The 23,116-nt window shown below is 45.2% G+C and overlaps 1 protein-coding gene across 4 annotated transcripts; it reads left to right on the top strand.

The window, feature by feature from the left end:
• Positions 1 to 2,256: 2,256 nt before the first annotated feature.
• cdhr5a (cadherin-related family member 5a) lies at positions 2,257 to 22,459 on the top strand. 4 transcript variants are annotated; one of them, XM_041899264.1, is made up of 14 exons: positions 2,257 to 2,403; positions 12,289 to 12,461; positions 12,841 to 12,906; positions 13,135 to 13,224; positions 13,441 to 13,527; positions 13,715 to 13,819; positions 14,012 to 14,197; positions 14,469 to 14,559; positions 15,073 to 15,170; positions 16,335 to 16,541; positions 16,869 to 16,982; positions 17,177 to 17,243; positions 19,336 to 19,496; positions 21,628 to 22,459. In XM_041899264.1, the coding sequence occupies exons 1-14, from the start codon at positions 2,304 to 2,306 to the stop codon at positions 22,252 to 22,254; spliced, it is 2,172 nt and encodes a 723-aa protein (XP_041755198.1). In that variant the 5' UTR covers positions 2,257 to 2,303; the 3' UTR covers positions 22,255 to 22,459. The 4 variants fall into 4 exon arrangements, with proteins under 4 accessions (XP_041755198.1, XP_041755199.1, XP_041755197.1 ...); XM_041899265.1 differs by lacking the exon at positions 2,257 to 2,403 and adding an exon at positions 5,451 to 5,639; XM_041899263.2 differs by lacking the exon at positions 2,257 to 2,403 and adding an exon at positions 11,237 to 11,662.
• Positions 22,460 to 23,116: the final 657 nt, after the last annotated feature.

The raw sequence follows: 23,116 nt of genomic DNA, 5'->3' as shown, positions 1-23,116 counted from the left end.
ACAGTAGGTCTATAGTGGGGGGTGGACGGGCGTGTGTGTGTGTGTGTGTGTGTGTGTGTGTGTGTGTGTGTGTGTGTGTGTGTGTGTGTGTGTGTGTGTGTAGAGGAGTGATGTATGGTTCCTGTGTGAAGTGGCACATGTCTCCCATTATGTACCAGTGCGTATGTCATTAGATGTCCAACGGGACAGAGACAGGGGATGGGGGATGGGTTGGGGGCCACAAAGACCCAGTGTAACAGAGAAACACCTAGGTTGTGTCTGAAATGGCACTCTATACCCTCTACCATCTACCCTATACCCTCTACCCTCTACCCTATACCATCTACCCTCTACCCTCTACCATATACCATCTACCCTCTACCCTCTACCATCTACCCTCTACCCTCTACCCTATACCATCTACCCTCTACCCTCTACCATATACCCTCTACCATCTACCCTATACCCTCTACCCTCTACCCTCTACCCTATACCATCTACCCTATACCCTATACCCTCTACCCTCTACCCTCTACCCTCTACCCTATACCCTCTACCCTATACCCTCTACCATCTACCCTATACCCTCTACCCTCTACCCTCTACCCTCTACCCTCTACCCTATACCCTCTACCCTATACCCTCTACCCTATACCATCTACCCTATACCCTCTACCATCTACCCTATACCCTCTACCCTATACCATCTACCCTATACCCTCTACCCTCTACCCTATACCCTCTACCATCTACCCTATACCCTCTACCCTCTACCCTATACCCTATACCCTATACCCTATACCCTCTACCCTCTACCCTATACCCTCTACCCTCTACCCTCTACCCTCTACCCTATACCCTCTACCCTATACCCTCTACCATCTACCCTATACCCTATACCCTCTACCCTCTACCCTCTACCATCTACCCTCTACCATCTACCCTATACCCTATACCCTCTACCATCTACCCTCTACCCTATACCCTCTACCCTCTACCCTATACCCTCTACCCTCTACCCTATACCCTATACCCTATACCCTCTACCATCTACCCTATACCATCTACCCTATACCCTCTACCCTATACCCTCTACCATCTACCCTCTACCCTATACCCTCTACCCTCTACCCTCTACCATCTACCCTATACCCTCTACCCTATACCCTCTACCCTATACCCTATACCCTCTACCCTATACCCTCTACCATCTACCCTATACCCTATACCCTCTACCCTCTACCATCTACCCTATACCCTATACCATCTACCCTCTACCCTATACCCTATACCCTATACCCTATACCCTCTACCCTCTACCATCTACCCTATACCCTATACCATCTACCCTCTACCCTACACCCTATACCCTATACCCTATACCCTATACCATCTACCCTATACCCTATACCCTATACCCTATACCATCTACCCTATACCATCTACCCTATACCCTATACCATCTACCATCTACCCTATACCCTATACCCTATACCATCTACCCTATACCATCTACCCTATACCATCTACCCTATACCATCTACCCTATACCATCTACCCTATACCCTCTACCCTATACCCTATAGTGTGCACTGGTCAGAAGTAGGGCACTATATAGGGAACAGGGTGCCATTTCAGACAAACCCCTTGAGAGAATGACTGAGGGAGAAAGTAGATGGTGGTCATATTCATGTGAGACATCTCCTACGCTCTAAATAGGGCCAAGTCCATTAAACAACTTATTTTATAAACACGTCAATTTGATTTATTAATAAGATCTAAATGCAATTTTGATTATGACGGCATGCAGAGCTTTGACTTCAGCTATGGTTTAGATTTTATCCACATTTTTGTGGAGTCAGTATTTCTCATCATTGAATTGCACTGTTTAGATCTGACATTTCAGTTTTACGATTCAGAAAATATGAAATTGAAGCTCCCTTGCATTCCTTCTGGTCTCTTTTTGAATGCGTTCGTCTGAAATGGCACCCTATTCCCTATATAGTGCACTACGTTTGACCAGGACCCATAAGGAATAGGGTGCCATTTCAGACACAACAAGTGTGACCCCCTCAAGCAGCAAAACAGATGCAAGTATTTTAGTGGGAGGGAGGGAGGCTAGCAGGCCACTGTTGGCAGGCTCTTTAGGCAATAATATGACCCTAAGATGAAGTCACAAACATTGCAACTGTAGTCGACTCCCACTCGTCAGGCAGGGCAACACAGACCAAGCATTATACCCAGAGAGTACCAGCTGGTACCATCGTCTCCTCTCCTCGTCCTCCCTACGGACTTCATTTGTTGTGTCGTCTGAAAACCAGGACATGGAACTATATAATTATAAGGGAAAACTGCAAACTGCAAATATCCTCCTGGGTTGTCTTGTGCTGTTTTCACTTTCTATACTTTGTCCAGCTGAGAAACGTGAGTAGTGATGCTTTTTATTGGATGCATTTGGTCAGGTGGTAATCTTGGTCTGTTGTGAGAGTGGGGGGTTGTGGATCGTTGTTGCTTTTTTCCCTTGGAGATACAGAGTGTGCATCTTAGATTTCACAGGTTGATTTTGTTCGTTTGATGAGGTGAATAAGTCTAGGACCAGTTCTTACCGCCAGAAAACATCCTGGATTATAGGATCTTGCTTGAAAACTTTATAAGCAAAAATGCATAATTAAACATGAATCAAATGCACTGTTACTCAAGCGCAGCAGCACACATCGACCTCTATCAAAAATGGTTTTGTATATTGATAACTTCCTCTGTCACTGTTTCACAGGCCTTGAGGCCCTGCACGTCATACTGACCATGGGTCAGATTCTGACGTAGGGAGTTATGCCTTTCCTCCACACACTAGTGGTGCGCGGGTCAGTGGTTTGTTCACCCGCTCCCGCCCGCAATTGCTAATAACCCATCCGCAACCGCCCGACTATATTTGATAAAGTGAAAATCTGATGCCCGCACCCGACCCTAACCCACTAATATACAAAATGTGCTACAGGCTACAATCAGAGACTGCAGAATACGTTTTTGACAGGGGGTGCAGGATATTTTTTTGTTGTTGCCTGATTTAGATATGTTTCTTCTTATAATTTCCAACATTTTGGTAGGCTATGTGTTAGTCAACTTGTCTATAATTAGATACATGTAGCTTCTCTTTTGTCATTATATGTTGCCCTTGGAGACTAAATAAACCCTTGCTCAACAGAATCATGTAATAGATCGATAGAATGAAGAGCTTCCATCTAGTTGACATCGGTAAAGTTTTCTCTGTCATCTCTGCTTCTTTCTCGGAACAAAGACTTTTAGGGACCGAGGTAAAAATGCAATAATTCTTTAAAGATTTGAACGATTTTCTGTGCAAAATGTCCAGTTTCACCGGTTGTAGGGAAATAGAAAGTTGTGAAAACGACCCAACATGTTTCTGATAAGATTTCAGTTTTGCTTGGATGCATATTTTATGTGTTTGAAATACTATGAGCTTTTATGAGGCTGATAAAGACGGCACGTCTACAGACGGTACACTACATGACCAAAAGTATGTGGACACCCCTTCAAATGAGTGGATTCGGCTATTTCAGCCACACCCGTTGCTGACAGATGTATAAAATCGAGCACACCGCCATGCAATCTCCACAGACAAACATTGGCAGTAGAATGGCCCGTACTGAAGAGCTCAGTGACTTTCAACGTGGCACCGTCATAGGATGACACCTTTCTAACAAGTCAGTTTGTCAAATTTCTGCCCTGCTAGAGCTTCCCCAAGTCAACTGTAAGTGCTGTTATTGTGAAGTGGAAACGTCTAAGAGCAACAACGGCTCAGCTGCGAAGTAGTAGGCCACACAAGCTCACAGAACGGGACTGCCGAGTGCTGAAGCGCGTAGCGCGTAAAAATCATCTGTCCTCGGTTGCATCACTCACAACACTCACTACCGACTGCCTCTGGAAGCAATGTCAGCACAAGAACTGTTAGTCGGGAAGCTTCATGAAATGGGTTTCCATGGCTGACCAGCCATACACAAGCCTAAGATAACCATATGCGATGCCAAGCGTCGGCTGGAGTGGTGTAAAGCTTGCCAACAGTGGAAGCGCGTTCTCTGGAATGATGAATCACGCTTCACCATCTGGCAGTCCGACGAATCTGGGTTTGGCGGATGCCAGGAGAACGCTACCTGCCCAAATGCATAGTGCCAACTGTAAAGTTTGGTGGAGGAGGAATAATGGTCTGGGGCTGTTTTTCATGGTTCGGGCTAAGCCCCTTAGTTCCAGTGAAGGGAAATCTTAACGCTACAGCATACAATGATATTCTAGGCGATTCAATGCTTCCAACTTTGTGGCAACAGTTTGGAGAAGGCTATTTCCTGTTTCAGCATGACAATGTCCCCCTGCTTGAAGGAAAGTCCATACAGAAATGGTTTGTCGAGATCGGTCTGGAAGAACTTGACTGGCCTGCACAGAGCCCTGACCTGAACCCCATCTAACACCTTTGGGATGATTTGGAACACCCAACATCCGTGCCCGACCTCACTAATTCTCTTGTGGCTCAATGGAAGCAAGTCCCTGCAGCAATGTTCCAACATCTAGTGGAGAGCCTTCCCAGAAGAGTAGAGGCTGTTATAGCAGCAAAGGGGGGGACCAACTCCATATTAATGCCCATGATTTTGGAATGAGATGTTCGACGAGCAGGTGTCCACATTCTTTTGGCCATGTTAGTGTATCTAACTGCGCATTCGCACAAGATGCTGAAAGAAATAAATCATATTTCTCCATCCTCTTCCCAAGTCAAAATGTAGCTTACATTTGGTGTAGGCCTATCGTTCTACTGCAGGAGTTAATATTGAGGCTATGCGAGAGGTTATAGACCTACAGTCAGTGTCCAGATGTCAATTTCCATTGAACCCATCAGAATAGTAGACAACAGTTCATTTGACACGCCATAGGCCTATTTGAAGTCCCCATCTTGTGACTTGTATAGCGCCTCACAATCATCACACCTAACATAGCTAAATGGCTAAATGCTATCATCCTCGTTTACCACTTCACCTAATCCTTCCCAAACATTAGGCTACTTCTCTGGGCCTCCCTACTTTTATCTTTAACTCTCCATTCCGCAGCTTTTCACTTATTTAATTAAACTCCGACATTGTTATTTTTCCCCTCTGTGGATCGGCATTAAACTCCGACATTGTCCTTTTTCCCCTCTGTGGATCGGCATTAACTTTTTCTGCTCTTCCCAAAAGCGTTTGACAATTGGCACGTCGGTTATTTGGCGCTCTTGGCGCGCATACAGTTGGGCCCTAAAGTTTAGGCTTACACACTAATAATGCCTGGTAGCCTACAATAATGAAAGAAAAACCTCAATGTAGCCTATAGATATAAATTGCACAAGAATGATACATTTATGGATTTTTTTCTCTTTATTCAACCCGCTCGCCACCCACCCGCCCTTCATCCACACAATATTCCATCATCCTAAACCGACCCGCCCCGCGGATAAAGCGGGGACTGTGGAATATGAGTCAACCCCCGCATCACTAACGCACGCCTTTCCTACTCACTTCTCAGTAGTTCGTATTCGGATGTTGGAACATTGCTGCGGGGACTGTTATAGCAGCCACAAGAGCATTAGTGAGGTCGGGCACGGATGTTGGGCGATCCAAATGAAGGTGCGTACTTAACGGGTTTTGCAGGTGTGGTTCCCTTGCGCTTGCTGAATAAATAAATGTAGGCCTAATTCAACCGCTGAAAACCCTCCCACTTGCTGGCCAACAGATTTTCTCGTGGAGTTTTCATTCAATAGGGTTTTCAGTATGGACGCTTAGTGTATATAGAATTAGAATAGGGAGAATAGTGTACAATAGTAGGCTATGCCCTCGTCTATTGCCTGCACTAACCATGGAACTGTGTGACGACACAATCAAGTATTGCCCCATGTGTCGGGCTCAAACTGTTACGGCTTGGTCTGCCCTCCGCTCCGTAACGATTTAATTAGCTTAAATGCCCCTGGCATAACGTAGTTTCTCTGGTCCCCGGCAAGGTATGTACTGCTGATCGCTGTCCATGGTGCTGGAATTGCGACACGTCTATGCGGCTGAATGCCTATCGAATCATTTACGTCATTTAGCAGACGCTCTTATCCTATCATCCTTAATCGATGATAGGATTTCTGTGGTGCCAGGGCTTAACTTAGCTTTAGCTAATGGATAAATGTTTATTGACCTATTTGGTCGTCATTTTCTCTTAAAGCCTAACATTTTCACGAAGGTTTTTTATTTTTTATATTTTTTTATTTCACCTTTATTTAACCAGGTAAGCCAGTTGAGAACAGGTTCTCATTTACAACTGCGACCTGGCCAAGATAAAGCAAAGTAGTGCAATAAAAACAACACAGAGTTACATATGGGGTAAAAAACATAAAGTCAGAAATACAACAGAAAATATATATATATACAGTGTGTGCAAATGTAGCAAGTTATGGAGGTAAGGCAATAAATAGGCTATAGTGCAGAATAATTACAATAGTATTAACACTGGAATGCTAGATGTGCAAGAGATTATGTGCAAATAGAGATACTGGGGTGCAAAAGAGCAAAATAAATAACAATATAGGGATGAGGTAGTTGGGTGGGCTAATTTCAGATGGGCTGTGTACAGGTGCAGTGATCGGTAAGGTGCTCTGACAACTGATGCTTAAAGTTATTGAGGGAGATAAGAGTCTCCAGCTTCAGAGATTTTTGCAATTCGTTCCAGTCATTGGCAGCAGAGAACTGGAAGGAATGGCGGCCAAAGGAGGTGTTGGCTTTGGGGATGACCAGTGAGATATACCTGCTGGAGCGCAGACTACGGGTGGGTGTTGCTATGGTGACCAATGAGCTAAGATAAGACGGGGATTTGCCTAGCAGTGATTTATAGATGACCTGGAGCCAGTGGGTTTGACGACGAACATGTAGTGAGGACCAGCCAACAAGAGCGTACAGGTCACAGTGGTGGGTAGTGTATGGGGCTTTGGAGACAAAACGGATGGCACTGTGATAGACTACATCCAATTTGCTGAGTAGAGTGTTGGAGGCTATCATTTTGTCGCAATGCTGCCATTTTTAGACTGTTGGCAATATTGTTCAGTAATTCAAGTTGGAAATTCCAACATGGCAGATTGTGAAATACATGTTCGATGCAAAAGCATACTAATCAGCAACCAATTGATTTAAAGCTCTCTCCCAGCTTGTATAGGGCTGTAGAGGGCGGCAGGTAGCTTAGTGGTTAAGAGCGAAAGGTCGCTGGTTCTAATCCCCGAGCCGACTAGGTGAAAAATCTGTCGAATTGCTCCCGTAAGTCGCTCTGGATAAGAGCGTCTGCTAAATGAATAAAATGTAAAAAATGTATTGAAAGTTGTTGTGTGTAAAACCAGTCTATTAATGGCAAATAATACAGTTAGTCCACCCTCAAAACACTCTCTTACTAGGGATTGTTTCATTATGCAAAAAAAAAATTACACATCAAATAGCCTAACAATGAGGGGGAAAGTAGTCCGTTTGAGGATAAATTCAGCCACTATTTATTGTTGAATTCCGCGGGTTTTTGTCTGGCTAATAGCCTTAACAAATGGGCTAAATTAACCCTCCCGTTGTCCTAGGGTCAAAATGACCCGCCACTGTGTTGAACCAACTTTATTTAATTTTTATATTTTTTTGATCATTTGTGAGAAGGAGGCAGTGATACTTTCTTTAAAGTCTCACTGCCTCCTTCTCACAAATGATCCCAAAAATATAAAAATTAAATAAAGTTGGTTCAACACAGTGGCGGGTCATTTTGACCCTAGGACAACGGGAGGGTTAAGGTAAATTAGGTAAATTAAATTAAATCAAATTAAATCCACCAGGGCCTGTAAGTCCAGGTTGCGGACTCAACTGTTTTCTATGCTGAGTATTTGCAAACCCAGACAGTTTTTCCTGAGACATTGTGCATTATATGTCCATTGCGCTGCACACAATTTAAACTTTGTCTTGGATGATGCATGCCAAGATATAAAACGCCGGTTCACCAGTAGCCTATGAACGAAATCACAAACAGATTTTTTGTTCAAGCCCACAATAACTGTTATCTGCTAAAGATGCTGTTCTGTTTGCATCTGCATCTGTGGCATTTTAGTCATTTAGCAGACGATCTTATCTTATTTAGCGACTTCCAGAAAATATGAGGTAAGCTCCCAGCCAGTGGCGGTTCTAGACACATTTTACTAGGGGGGCCAAGGAGGGGCCAGTGTTTAATCAGGGGGGCACACATAAAAAAACTGGCAACACATGATATTCAAAGATTATAAACTTTATTTCAGTTTCAGTATTTCAAACGTCAGTTCTAACAGCTCTTTGATAATCCCTCCATGCGATCATTGCACACTTGTGTCGTTCAGACTTTGCATGTAGTGAAAACCCTGCATTTCTCATAGTTGCCTTTTTCCAGTTTGTAAAACCAGGTGTTGAAACAAAAACGGTGTCTGGGGCATTTGGTGTGCTAAAATGTCTACATGCATAGCAACATGTAGAGTCCGTCATTACAGAATACTCAAGCCATGGATGAGTAGTGTACCAGTTTGGTCTGAAGCTTCGTCTTCTGTCCCCCATCAGTGTGGTTGGGAATATCTTCAAGTTCGGCTGTACTGGTACGTCATACTTAGACTTGCTGATATCTGAAGAAGATGGACAGTAAACATAGGGCACAACTACAACATTTATTTACTGTATATCTGCATGTATTTCAAAATGTAGGCAAAGTATTTACTTAAAAAAAAAAACAGAGCCATATTGACACAAAAAGAATTAACAGCAGAAAGCAGCATTTTAAGGACACCCAGCAGGCCTACCATTACATTGTAATTGCATTGCTTTGCAAATAGTAAGAACCTTCCTCATCACAAACCTGATGGTGCAGTACTTGATCCACATGGATCCACTTGCTGTCCCTCTGGCTGTTCATCTCTCTGTCCCTGTATGCTTTCTTCTTCATGCTTCTCACCCTCTTCTTCATTCTCCTCGCCCTCTTCTTCATTCTCCTCACCCTCTTCTTCATCCTCCTCACCCTCTTCTTCATCCTCCTCACCCTCTGGAATTTCCCTCTCTTTGTCAGACCCCTCACTTTCATCACATGCTGGCTCTCCCTCTTCCTCAACTTTCTCAAAACCTCGATTTGTTTCTCTCACTTTTTTGTTTGCTGGGGCAAAAAATGACTTTATGTCCCTTCCTCGTTTCATGATAACTATTAGAAGAAGAAAAAACGTAGGGGCATGCATTACATTTTGTTACCTAACCATCCCTCCCTACTTAACACTGGCAGATAACCTGTTGATTACTTTACTAAAAATGTATTTGTTATCGCGATGCAACAGCCAAGACGGATGAAGTTACGTGGTTAACATCACAACATTGTGTAGACCTAGCAAGGATAGCCTACTAACATTTGGATATTTGCTTCTGCTTCGATGAGTTTGCTTAGATATGATTACATTTCTAAACAAATCGAGACCAGACATTTAAAAACTTGATTTGATTTATGTGTGAGGAACAAAAGGAACATGTAGGCTATGTGCAAGAACAACAAGTCACTTATGATATTAAATCGTTTTTCTTACCTTCGACTCCTGCAAATCGTAGCTCCTCTCGCAAATAGTAGTTGCTGAGCTCTCATTCACCGAAGCAGCACCACACGTGGCAGGCAGGCAGATGGCAGGATACAGTTTTTGGGTGCGCCACTCTAATTTACCCGTGTAGAACGTTGCCGTGTAGAGCGTTGCATTAGTTCCGCTTTTGGCGCTCGCGTGTAAAATAGTTATAAATTCATAATTTTTTTTTTGGTCAGCACGGGGGGGCCACAGGGGTGGCCAGGGACATTTCCAGGGAGGCACGGGCCTCCCCCGGCCTCCGTGTAAAACCGCCACTGCTCCCAGCAGAGCCCCAAGTCCAATGGGTATATCCTCTGGTGTGTTGATATTAATGTGTTGATGTTCTCCGTATCCATAGCCAGAATGATTTTGCAGTGGCTGGTGATCAAACAGGTTTCCTGTTATATTCATCAGAGGTGTAGGGAGCGTGAAGTCTGTGAATCCAAAAAATAGTAATTATACAGATGTTTAACGAAACATGCACACAACAGTATTCATACCTTGGTTTTTGTGGTAAATGTGAATGAAATAATGGTTTTCATGCACATACCTTGTCCATAATGTAGAGGCCTATGGGATTTTCATTGAAGAGGTAAGGGGGGAGGATGGTACATGTGATCTGCATAACATAGCAACACCAATAGACAGACCTTTCTATGCCTCCTCGTCTGTAAACCTGCAGACAGACACAAAGACCTTTCTATGCCTCCTCGTCTGTAAACCTGCAGACAGACACAAAGACCTTTCTATGCCTCCTCGTCTGTAAACCTGCAGACAGACACAAAGACCTTTCTATGCCTCCTCGTCTGTAAACCTGCAGACACAGACACAAAGACCTTTCTATGCCTCCTCGTCTGTATACCTGCAGACACAGACACAAAGACCTTTCTATGCCTCCTCGTCTGTAAACCTGCAGACACAGACACAAAGACCTTTCTATGCCTCCTTGTCTGTAAACCTGCAGACAGACACAAAGACCTTTCTATGCCTCCTCGTCTGTAAACCTGCAGACAGACACAAAGACCTTTCTATGCCTCCTCGTCTGTATACCTGCAGACACAGACACAAAGACCTTTCTATGCCTCCTCGTCTGTATACCTGCAGACACAGACACAAAGACCTTTCTATGCCTCCTCGTCTGTAAACCTGCAGACAGACACAAAGGTGAGCAGTTCAGTCATCTGCACCCAATACAGCTAGCCTTGAACATATTCTTATAGCCTGCATATTCTTACCTCTTTGTTGATTGATATCCATTGAATTGTGTCCATTTTCTGTTTTAGAAAGATTTGCACAAATATGGAAAGATAGATGGTATCATCATAAAACAATATCAATTTAGATCATACAAGGGACAAACCTTACCTGAAATTGAGGAGATCTAAAAAATAAAAATAAAAATCCTGTCCTTTCAAATCCAAATGTTTCAGTTGGGCAGTTAGGTTCCTGCAAGAACCCCCACCAACTAAGGAGGTTCCTCGATGAACCCCACCTCCTATGGGATTCTTGGAAGAACCCTTTGGGGGCAATTTTCAGTGCCAAGAACCCTAAGGTTCTTCGAATAACTTTGAGGATCTTAGAAGAACCCTTGTTGAACCCCTAGGCTCTCCGTCTGATATGCGCTTTTGAACACCTGAGTAAGCTCCACTCGTTGCCCTGGCGCCGTCGTAGCCTTGACAACGGCATTTGTTCACCGACATCCCCTTACACATTCAATCAGTTTATTTGTTATTTTTCACCTTTCCAGTCACATTCCTGAAGCCCAATAAACAAACACTTAGCTCCCTAGTACATATGGACATTAAAAAGGTTTATGAATGACTTTTTGGAGGGTTAGTCTCAAAGTGATTTATTCAATAAATAAAAAATTGACATCGATGACAGGCGCTTGGGCCGCCAGAGCTCGTGGGCCCCTGCGGGGGTTTCCGGTACGCCAGTGCTTACACGGCTTTTCGTTACATTATCAACTGTTACTAACGACCCTCAGCAATAACCACACGGCTACGACGGCGTTTACAGAGGAAGCAAATGAAGGTAAACGAAACAATGGAATGAAATGGAATGATAATGTGGGCTATACCAACTGAAGGGAACTAACAGTACATTGGCAGTGTAATATGTGTTGTTATTAGGCCTACTGACGGTCGATACTGACAGTGGCTAATATTTAACATGATAGAAATAGGAAACAGCGAAAGTCGGGGTAGCCTATAATTATGAGGTCAGAATACGGCGTATCTGTAGACACACCTCCGCCACACCATTTATTCTATCTCCACCCCCAACGAATAGCGCGTGAATAACACGCTATTCTCATGCTTAAGTTGAAGGTCAGAATAGGCATAGAGAGAAAAGTGCATAAAAAGGGTATAACTCTCCATTTACACGCACGTGACTCGGGTTTGAATCGGGGCCCACATGAATGCCAGAGACCCCATTTCACATAGTTTGTTTTTGTTTGTGTGCAGGTCTGGGGTAAATCCATGTTCAATTCAGCCAATTCCAATTTCAGTGTACTTCCTGAATGAATTGAACCCTGTATCTTGGTCTGTGTCTCCTGAATGAATTGAACTCTTGGTCTGTGTCTCCTGAATGAATTGAACCCTGTATCTGGGTCTGTGTCCTGTCACCTTCCTGTCTCATCACCCGATGTCTCTCAGTCTGCACAGTTTCTCCTGACCCCGTGTCTATAAAAGAGAACAGCACAGTGGACCTTCTAGTAGCCACCATCAACTGTGGTGATGATGTTCAGCTGACCATCACAGAGAACCCCGAGGATGCTTTCTACCTGCGGGGGACGGACCTCATCGCCAAGAGAGGACTGGACTTTGAGGTGAGCTCAGGGGGCCAATGTATCTAGCTGATCTAGGATCAGTACTCCTACTCTGAGACGCTTTATCAATACAGCCTCAGAACAAAACATTTATAGCATTTTTAATAGCATGTCACTAAGTGCATTTACTTTCAAAATGTGTTCTTCTTGGACAAGTTCAGGTAGTGTTGTGGAGATCTGGCTGCATGGCAACTGCAAAGTAGTTGGCCTGGAACAATGACCGTGAACTGACTCAGTTATGGGGTTCGAAGGTCATTTTTTCCATTGACAAAAAAAAGGGTCAAAAGAAAGTTCACCTCGTTGGAGACGAGGGACTGTTGCCGTTTTGCATTCTGTCTTGATATGAAATGACTGCTGCTGTTTTGCGTTTGTTTCCCAGTCCCTGCCCAGTGTGGACGATGCTCTGTGGGTCCGGGTGCGCTGCAACAGAACTGGCTCCAGATCAGTGAGTAGTAGTGATGACGGGCCTCATGGTCACGGGGCAGCGGTAGTCATGGGTTACGGCCCAATGACAGTCCAAACCATATGTCTGCTCTGAAGCTGTGGGCGAAGAACAATGTGTGTCCAATATCACATCAAATCTCCAACTCTAAAAAAATAAAATAAGTAGACTCTATCGAATGTTTTGCTGCTTTTAAACGCAAACTAACGATTGATTCACTCTGTTCCTAAGGTGAACGTGTCTGTTGAAGTTTTCATTGAAAATGTGAACGATAATCCTCCGAACTTCGCTCAGAGTCATTATGTTCTCCAGGTGAACGAGGTGAGACCTTCCATCTACTATATATCTTATAACATCGGACACTTAATCTGTGGGCCTAAAAATAGAATGGTGATTATGTTACGATGACAATAGTAATAAATTCATACAAAACCACATCGGTTTGTATGAATAAACTGTTCCACATTGGCACATTTCCACGAAGCAACGTTTTCTGTAGAACGACGTGTTTGATTGTTAGCCCTCTCTGTCCCATAGCTGACTCCTGTGAACACCAGTGTTGGTCTGATTGAGGCAACAGACATTGACTCTGAGCCCCTGTACTACCGTTTAGAGTCAGTCACGGTGAGACCCTCCCTCTGTCGCTAACCAACAATATCACTGATGTGTTGATGCTGCATGTCTTGGTTCAGGTCTCTCGTTTTTAAAAAAAAATCTCAATGAGACTAACCTGGTTAAATAAAGGTTCAATCAAATCATTGCTCGGGAGTTAGAAGATTAAACAGACATGTGTCATTATTTGTGTCACCAGAACAGGTATCTACGACTGGAGAATCCCAACACCCCCAACATACTGGTGCAAAACACCATCGACTACGACTCCGTCCAAAAGATCTCCCTTGTCTTACACGTGCAGGTATACTGTCGTTTTTTCATGTACAGGTAATACATTTTGCTCTCTGTTTTTGTCAAACGGGTATTCAAAGTATTTAATAAATACACTATAATCTGTAAAATAACATCATCCTATATCAGAGAACCAGTATCTCCTGTCCTCAGCTCAATGCCCGTTGACCTTCCTTGACAATCTATTAATACCATTTCCCAGGACACGTACAACATTTCTGAGTCTGGCGAGCCTTCGTTCACTGCCGTGGTGACCATCACGGTTAACGTGAAGGACATTGACAACCGTCCACCGTGGTTCCAGCCCTGTGTTAGAACCAACTTGGGGACAGCCAAACTGTGTGTCAGCTCCGGCTACAGGGCAAAGGTCAACCTCACAGAGAAAGAGGTCCGTGTTATCTGTGTAACTTCACAGAGAGAGGTTCTTCCTCTTCTTCTTGTTAAGGTTGCATCATCAGTCCACATGATACATCTTGTAGAAGGGCGACATCCACTTGTAGAGTAACTTCTAGTGTATTTTAGTAATCGGGGTGCGTTTGATTTAGCTTGGAGTTTTCACTTTTGGAACTATTCAATTGGTTCCATTAAACAGGGCAAACTAAACCAAGTGCAGCTCAAGTATTTCACATATTTTGACCCAGGTCTGTTGTTGTCCACAGGATGGGCCTTTATCTCTGGAGCCTGGTCCGTTATACGCCAAGGATGGAGACAGAAACAGGAGTGAGCTGATCAGCTACAGGATACTCAGAGGTACAACAGGTCTTTGCTGTTCTCCCCACAGTAATCTAGTTTTGCTGTTCTCCCCACAGTAATCTAGTTTTGCTGTTCTCCCCACAGTAATCTAGTTTTGCTGTTCTCCCCACAGTAATCTAGTTTTGCTGTTCTCCCCACAGTAATCTAGTTTTGCTGTTCTCCCCACAGTAATCTAGTTTTGCTGTTCTCCCCACAGTAATCTAGTTTTGCTGTTATCCCCACACTAAGATAGGGTTTCCCCAAAAATATCAACTTGTTTTTTATAACCTTTGTCAAACATTGTCAAGAAAGGTGGTAATTGGGAGCATATATAATGTGAGGGACTTCCTGTTCTCTTTACGTTATCAGCCGGGCACCAACGTTTTTTTTAAAGGATGTGCGTATGACCACAAACTTTTCCATATCTTAAAAATATATCATACATGATCAAATATCATCATACTTATTTCTCCTCTGTATCACATAACACACTGATATTAACTTCATGGTTTGTGTATCTTTCCCTGGCAGGAAATGAAGGCAGCATCTTCCAGATCGATGAGGAGACGGGGAACATCTCCATGGTCAAAGCCGCAGACATCGCAGGCCCAATAACCCTCACTGTCCTGGTAAAGAGATATATTTTCAATCTGTATCTCCATCCGTGTACTCAATTTCTTCTTTTAGCATTTAGTCGATTGAAAGCTATGATTGTGTTCAACATTGAAATTGATCTTCAGATCATGTGTAATTTCGAATTGCAAATGATGATGAATGAGATGTATTTTCTTGCTAGAACATAATTTTGGGTTTCAGAACCAATTGAATAAACATATAGTTCATACAGTATTTTATAGACTTCTAGAATATATTAAAAAATACATTGTGGCGGCATGATCTTATTCCAATTGAGCTTGAGAAGAATTGTAATTTCTGATACAGTCATCTGGAAACCCAGAACCAAACCTTGCGTGCACTGGTCATGCTATTTGATATTTCTATTAAGAGTCTGTCACAGGAGACTACAGATACAATGACTAGACTACCTCCCTCTACTAGACTACCTCCCTCTACTAGACTATCTCCCTCTACTAGACTACCTCCCTCTACTAGACTACCTCCCTCTACTAGACTACCTCCCTCTACTAGACTACCTCCCTCTACTAGACTACCTCCCTCTACTAGACTACCTCCCTCTACTAGACTACCTCCCTCTACTAGACTACCTCCCTCTACTAGACTACCTCCCTCTACTAGACTACCTCCCTCTACTAGACTACCTCCCTCTACTAGACGACCTCCCTCTACTAGACGACCTCCCTCTACTAGACTACCTCCCTCTACTAGACTACCTCCCTCTACTAGACTACCTCCCTCTACTAGACTACCTCCCTCTACTAGACGACCTCCCTCTACTAGACTACCTCCCTCTACTAGACTACCTCCCTCTACTAGACTACCTCCCTCTACTAGACTACCTCCCTCTACTAGACTACCTCCCTCTACTAGACTACCTCCCTCTACTAGACTACCTCCCTCTACTAGACTACCTCCCTCAAAGTCAACTCCTGGAGGATGTCTGCTACTTTTTCTTCTTCCTTACAACTAATGTCCAATTAAGGCCTAGACAACCGGGTGAGGGGAGTTCCTAACCAATCAATGACCTTAATCACAAGGGGGGAGTGAAAACCTGCAGACACTAGGCCCTCGGACTGGAGATGGACACACTCTTCTCCATCTCTCCCATCTCTCCATCTCTCTCCATCTATCCCATCTCTCTCCATCTCTCCCAGGCCTCCCAGGTCACCAACAGGGACCAGTTTGCGGTGACTCAGGTCAACATCGAGGTGCTGAAGAAGAGCAGGAACCCTCCGCGGTTTGAGAAGGAGCGTTATGAAGGATACATCTACAGTAACTCAGTCCCAGAGAGCATGATCCTACGAGACAGAACCTCCAACAGACCCTTCAGGGTCAGGGCCAGAGACGAGGACTTTGCCACTGTAAGTGTCAACGGATCAACGTTTACATTTGATTAATTTAGCAGACACTGTCTTACAACCTCAGTCTGTATTTGTTCACGGGACCTATAAATGTAATTTCACATGCTATATGCAGTGGAGGCACATTCGTCTGGCATCGTGAGATTCCTATAAATGACACAATTACCTTTTTTTTGGAATCAAGTGAAAGCTTGAATTCTGGGTAGTTACGTTTCTGTTCTGTGTGGGATTTTAAACACTGACACACAACTTTAATGAGCTTGTTTGTGTGTGTGTGTGTGTGTGTGTGTGTGTGTGTGTGTGTGTGTGTGTGTGTGTTTGTTTCAGGGGGTAAACCCAGACATGAGATATGAGGTGCAGTACAGCAGTTATGTCAACGTGACAACAGAAGGGTTTGTTCTTCTGAAGAGGGTTGTGAAGACAGAGTCTTTCGCTCTGCAGGTGAGTGGTTACCTGCCTCAATGTTCTTCTGAAGAGGGTTGTGAAGACAGAGTCCTTCGCTCTGCAGCTGAGTGGTTACCTGCCTCTTACTAGACTACTATAATTGTTTTGATTAATGTGTTGGTTAATGCTGAGGGGTTGCAGAGACATTCAGAGGCATGATAATAATGTATTTTTCCTTGTGATGTGTGTAGATTCGTGCTATGGACCCGTCTACAGGGGAGTTTGGTACAGCGGCCCTCTCTGTCCTGGTTATACCAGGTAAGACCTTCCATAGCACCACAAGGGATTGGTACTGCGGCCCTCTCTGTCCTGGTTATACCAGGTAAGACCTTCCATAGCACCACAAGGGATTGGTACAGCGGCCCTCTCTGTCCTGGTTATACCAGGTAAGACCTTCCATAGCACCACAAGGGATTGGTACAGCGGCCCTCTCTGTCCTGGTTATACCAGGTAAGACCTTCCATAGCACCACAAGGGATTGGTACAGCGGCCCTCTCTGTCCTGGTTATACCAGGTAAGACCTTCCATAGCACCACAAGGGATTGGTACTGCGGCCCTCTCTGTCCTGGTTATACCAGGTAAGACCTTCCATAGCACCACAAGGGATTGGTACAGCGGCCCTCTCTGTCCTGGTTATACCAGGTAAGACCTTCCATAGCACCACAAGGGATTGGTACAGCGGCCCTCTCTGTCCTGGTTATACCAGGTAAGACCTTCCATAGCACCACAAGGGATTGGTACAGCGGCCCTCTCTGTCCTGGTTATACCAGGTAAGACCTTCCATAGCACCACAAGGGATTGGTACAGCGGCCCTCTCTGTCCTGGTTATACCAGGTAAGACCTTCCATAGCACCACAAGGGATTGGTACAGCGGCCCTCTCTGTCCTGGTTATACCAGGTAAGACCTTCCATAGCACCACAAGGGATTGGTACAGCGGCCCTCTCTGTCCTGGTTATACCAGGTAAGACCTTCCATAGCACCACAAGGGATTGGTACAGCGGCCCTCTCTGTCCTGGTTATACCAGGTAAGACCTTCCATAGCACCACAAGGGATTGGTACAGCGGCCCTCTCTGTCCTGGTTATACCAGGTAAGACCTTCCATAGCACCACAAGGGATTGGTACAGCGGCCCTCTCTGTCCTGGTTATACCAGGTAAGACCTTCCATAGCACCACAAGGGATTGGTACAGCGGCCCTCTCTGTCCTGGTTATACCAGGTAAGACCTTCCATAGCACCACAAGGGATTGGTACAGCGGCCCTCTCTGTCCTGGTTATACCAGGTAAGACCTTCCATAGCACCACAAGGGATTGGTACAGCGGCCCTCTCTGTCCTGGTTATACCAGGTAAGACCTTCCATAGCACCACAAGGGATTGGTACAGCGGCCCTCTCTGTCCTGGTTATACCAGGTAAGACCTTCCATAGCACCACAAGGGATTGGTACAGCGGCCCTCTCTGTCCTGGTTATACCAGGTAAGACCTTCCATAGCACCACAAGGGATTGGTACAGCGGCCCTCTCTGTCCTGGTTATACCAGGTAAGACCTTCCATAGCACCACAAGGGATTGGTACAGCGGCCCTCTCTGTCCTGGTTATACCAGGTAAGACCTTCCATAGCACCACAAGGGATTGGTACAGCGGCCCTCTCTGTCCTGGTTATACCAGGTAAGACTTTCCATAGCACCACAAGGGATTGGTACAGCGGCCCTCTCTGTCCTGGTTATACCAGGTAAGACCTTCCATAGCACCACAAGGGATTGGTACAGCGGCCCTCTCTGTCCTAGTTATACCAGGTAAGACCTTCCATAGCACCACAAGGGATTGGTACAGCGGCCCTCTCTGTCCTGGTTATACCAGGTAAGACCTTCCATAGCACCACAAGGGATTGGTACAGCGGCCCTCTCTGTCCTGGTTATACCAGGTAAGACCTTCCATAGCACCACAAGGGATTGGTACAGCGGCCCTCTCTGTCCTGGTTATACCAGGTAAGACTTTCCATAGCACCACAAGGGAAGGTTAACTTATAACAAAGGGAAAAGAGGCCTTGACTGATTGGACGACTGATTGTTCAGATGATCAATTCCTACCAAAAGCAGGCTCTGTACTCTCCATATTAAAGCCTGTGTTACTATGCTATGGTGGGGTTCACGTTAGAAGGGAAGTAGAATAGAGCTTAGGTACATCTCAAAGGCCATTGTCTGCTGTAACATCTCGATTGATTGATATAATGATATCTTGATTGGTTGATTGATATCTTGATTGGTTGATTGATATCTTGATTGGATGATATATTGATTGGTTGCCTTGACTGACTGAGTATTCTTTTCCCTGACCTCTGACCCTCTACAGCTGTGGCGGTTCCTTCGCCCTCGGGGGCGGGGTACCGGGCGGGGGATATGGCTCTGCTGGGATTGGTCATGGCAGCCATCTTGGTGCTCTGCTTCATCGTGATTGGCTTCCTGATCTCCCACCTGAAGAAAGGAGGCACCAACCTGGATAAGATAACTGAGGTCAGCACCATTCTGTGAGTTCAGCTCAGAACTGATGCTGTGTTCATAACAAGTGGGAAACTCCGAAAATACTACTTGTAAACTGGGATCAACGAGTTGTATGCGTTCATGTGCTTTAAACTCGTTGAGGACGCCGATTGGCTAATGGCAAACAAGCTGCGTCAACCATAAACTAAAAGTACTGCTATCATACTCGTAAACTACCTATAGTGTTCAAAAACCATATTCACAGATTCTTTTTCAAGAATAATGTTTTGTTGTTGAATTTAACTTCCCGAAATTGCTGTTATAGAGGTCATTTCCTTAGTATGTGACATCAGAGGTCAGCATGTGCGAGAAGTCAGAGCTCAGAGACGATAGATGAGTTTCCCCACTAGTAATTACCAGTTGGAGGAGCGTTCAAGTGGGGTTTGCCTCCCGAGTGGGGCAGTGGTCTAAGGCACTGCATCACAGTGCTAGCTGTGCCACTAGAGATCCTGGTTTGAATCCAGGCTCTGTCGTAGCCGGCCGCGACCGGGAGATCCATGGGGCGGCGCACAATTGGCCCAGCGTCGTCCAGGGTAGGGGAGGGAATGGCCGGCAGGGATGTAGCTCAGTTGTTAGAGCATGGCGTTTGCAACGCCAGGGTTGTGGGTTCGTTTCCCACGGGGGGCCAGTATGAAAAATAAGAAATAATGTATGCACTAACTGTAAATCGCTCTGGATAAGAGCGTCTGCTAAATGACTAAAATGTAAAAAATGTAAAATGTTTTCCCAGTGGTATGCTGGTATTTTTTTATGAATTTACACAGCATGACATTTGGTGAAAGTCCTGTCCTGCAAGTGTTTTTGAGACGGCCTTAGCCCTAACAGGAAGGTACCGGCCTTAGCCCTAACAGGAAGGTACCGGCCTTAGCCCTAACAGGAAGGTAACGGCCTTAGCCCTAACAGGAAGGTAACAGCCTTAGCCCTAACAGGAAGGTAACAGCCTTAGCCCTAACAGGAAGGCAACAGCCTTAGCCCTAACAGGAAGGTAACGGCCTTAGCCCTAACAGGAAGGTAACGGCCTTAGCCCTAACAGGAAGGCAACAGCCTTAGCCCTAACAGGAAGGTAACGGCCTTAGCCCTAACAGGAAGGTAACCTAGTGTCAGAACTGTTTGTGTCCTCTTACCAACTCCTTGGCAGGACTTAACAAACAGATCTGGGACCAGGTTTCCAGGCTAGCGGGGGCTGTTGAATGGTATAGTGATGGTTCGTTTAATATCCCTGGAGAGGATCTGGGACCAAGTTTACAGGCTAGCCGGGGCTGTTGAATGGGATAGTGATGGTTCGTTTAATATCCCTGGAGAGGATCTGGGACCAGGTTTCCAGGCTAGCAGGGGCTGTTGAATGGGATAGTGATGGTTCGTTTAATATCCCTGGAGAGGATCTGGGACCAGGTTTGCAGGCTAGCCGGGGCTGTTGAATGGGATAGTGATGGTTCGTTTAATATCCCTGGAGAGGATCTGGGACCAGGTTTACAGGCTAGCCGGGGCTGTTGAATGGTATAGTGATGGTTCGTTTAATATCCCTGGAGAGGATCTGGGACCAAGTTTACAGGCTAGCCGGGGCTGTTGAATGGTATAGTGATGGTTCGTTTAATATCCCTGGACAGGATCTGGGACCAGGTTTGCAGGCTAGCCGGGGCTGTTGAATGGGATAGTGATGGTTCGTTTAATATCCCTGGAGAGGATTTGACGCTAGTGGAAGGCCTGTGAGCATGGCATTTATCCTGAACATATTGAACAGCTTCGCTGAATATTTATGAGTAGTACTTCACAGAAGGGCTCTCTGTGCGTTAAAGCAAAATAAATGAACCTAACTCTTTGGGAAGGCAGAAGCATCTGTGACATTGAACAATGCCTAGAGATCAACGGTTCATTAACTTCTGTGTAAATGACAGCTCTCTCTCTCTCTACTCCTTCTGTCTCTAGTGCTTTAGTTTTTAACTCGTAGGACAACTTTATTACTATTATTTATGACTATTTACCTCTATTCTTTTACTATTTATTTAACCAAGTGATATACACAACACATAAAGGTATTATCCTGTGATTCTTGTAATTGACAGATTTGACATGGTTTCTGTCCTGTCTTCTGCCCTGTCTGTAGTGTTTGGTTCCATGTCTGAAGATGGCGAGGCCCCCAGGGAGACCCAAGGACAGCCTGCAGTACACCAACGATGGCTACCAGGGTACCGAGGGTGATGCCCTGCGCGGCGGACCCAGACTCCCAGCGCCGGTAGACAAGAGGGGCCGAGGTGCTACTGTCCCTGGGGACAGAGGCAGGGCCATCCCCCTGGAGCGACGCTGGAGCGACCGCCACTGTGGCTTCTGCGGCCTGTACGCCAACCACAACCACCATGCCAAGCCCAGCCCGGCCAGCAGCCCCGCTAGGGGAGGGGGGAGAGGAGGAGGAGGAGACAAGGACGGGATGAGGTCCATCCTCGCCAAGGGGGGAAGGAAGGAGGGAGGGAAGTCAGTGTGGTTCAAGGAGAACGAGGATGCGTCTGGGATCGAGGTGGAGATCATTCCGGATACGCTGGGTCAGGAGGAGGAGACTGAGGAGGAGGAGGAGGAGGAGGAGGTGGACATGGAGGAGGTGAAGGGGGGAGACAGGAGCATGTCTAGCCAGACAGAGGTCGATGGTGGCCATGGAGACCAGGAGATCGATGGTGGGCATGGAGACCAGGAGAGCCAGGGAGAGTCTGATTCAGCTGGTAAAGAGAAGGAGGGTTGAGAGGAGAGGATATATGGGTTATATTCTATAGGGAGAGGATATATGGGTTATATTCTATAGGGAGAGGATATCTGGGTTGTATTCTATAGGGAGAGGATATCTGGGTTATATTCAATAGGGAGGTAGTACAGTTAAAGTTGGAAGTTTACATACTCTTAGGTTGGAGTCATTAAAACTCGTTTTTCAACCACTCCACAAATTTATTTTTAACAAACTATAGTTTTGGCAAGTCGGTTTGACATCTGCTTTGTGTATGACACAAGTCATTCTTCCAACAATTGTTTACAGACAGATTATTTCACTTATAATTCACTGTATCACAATTCCAGTGGGTCAGAAGTTTACATACACTAAGTTGACTGTGCCTTTAAACAGCTTGGAAAATTCCAGAAAATGATGTCATGGCTTTAGAAGCTTCTGATAGGCTAATTGACATCATTTGAGTCAATTGGAGGTGTACCTGGGGATGTATTTCAAGACCTACCTTCAAACTCTGTGCCTCTTTGCTTGACATCATGGGAAAATCAAAAGAAGTCAGCCAAGACCTCAGAAAAAAATTGTAGACCTCCACAAGTCTGGTTCATCCATGGGAGCAATTTCCAAACGCCTGAAGGTACCACATTCATCTGTACAAACAATAGTACGCAAGTATAAACCCCATGGGACCACGCAGCCGTCATACAGCTTAGGAAGGAGACGCGTTCTGTCTCCTAGAGATGAACGTACTTTGGTGCGAAAAGTGCAAATCAATCCCAGAACAACAGCAAAGGACCTTGTGAAGATGCTGGAGGAAACAGGTACAAAAGTATCTATATCCACAGTAAAACGAGTCCTATATCGACATAACCTGAAAGGCCGCTCA

The sequence above is a fragment of the Coregonus clupeaformis genome, chromosome 32 (assembly GCF_020615455.1).
Source record: "Coregonus clupeaformis isolate EN_2021a chromosome 32, ASM2061545v1, whole genome shotgun sequence".
Taxonomy (NCBI): Eukaryota; Metazoa; Chordata; class Actinopteri; order Salmoniformes; family Salmonidae; genus Coregonus; species Coregonus clupeaformis.
This window is presented reverse-complemented; position numbering and strand designations above follow the sequence as displayed.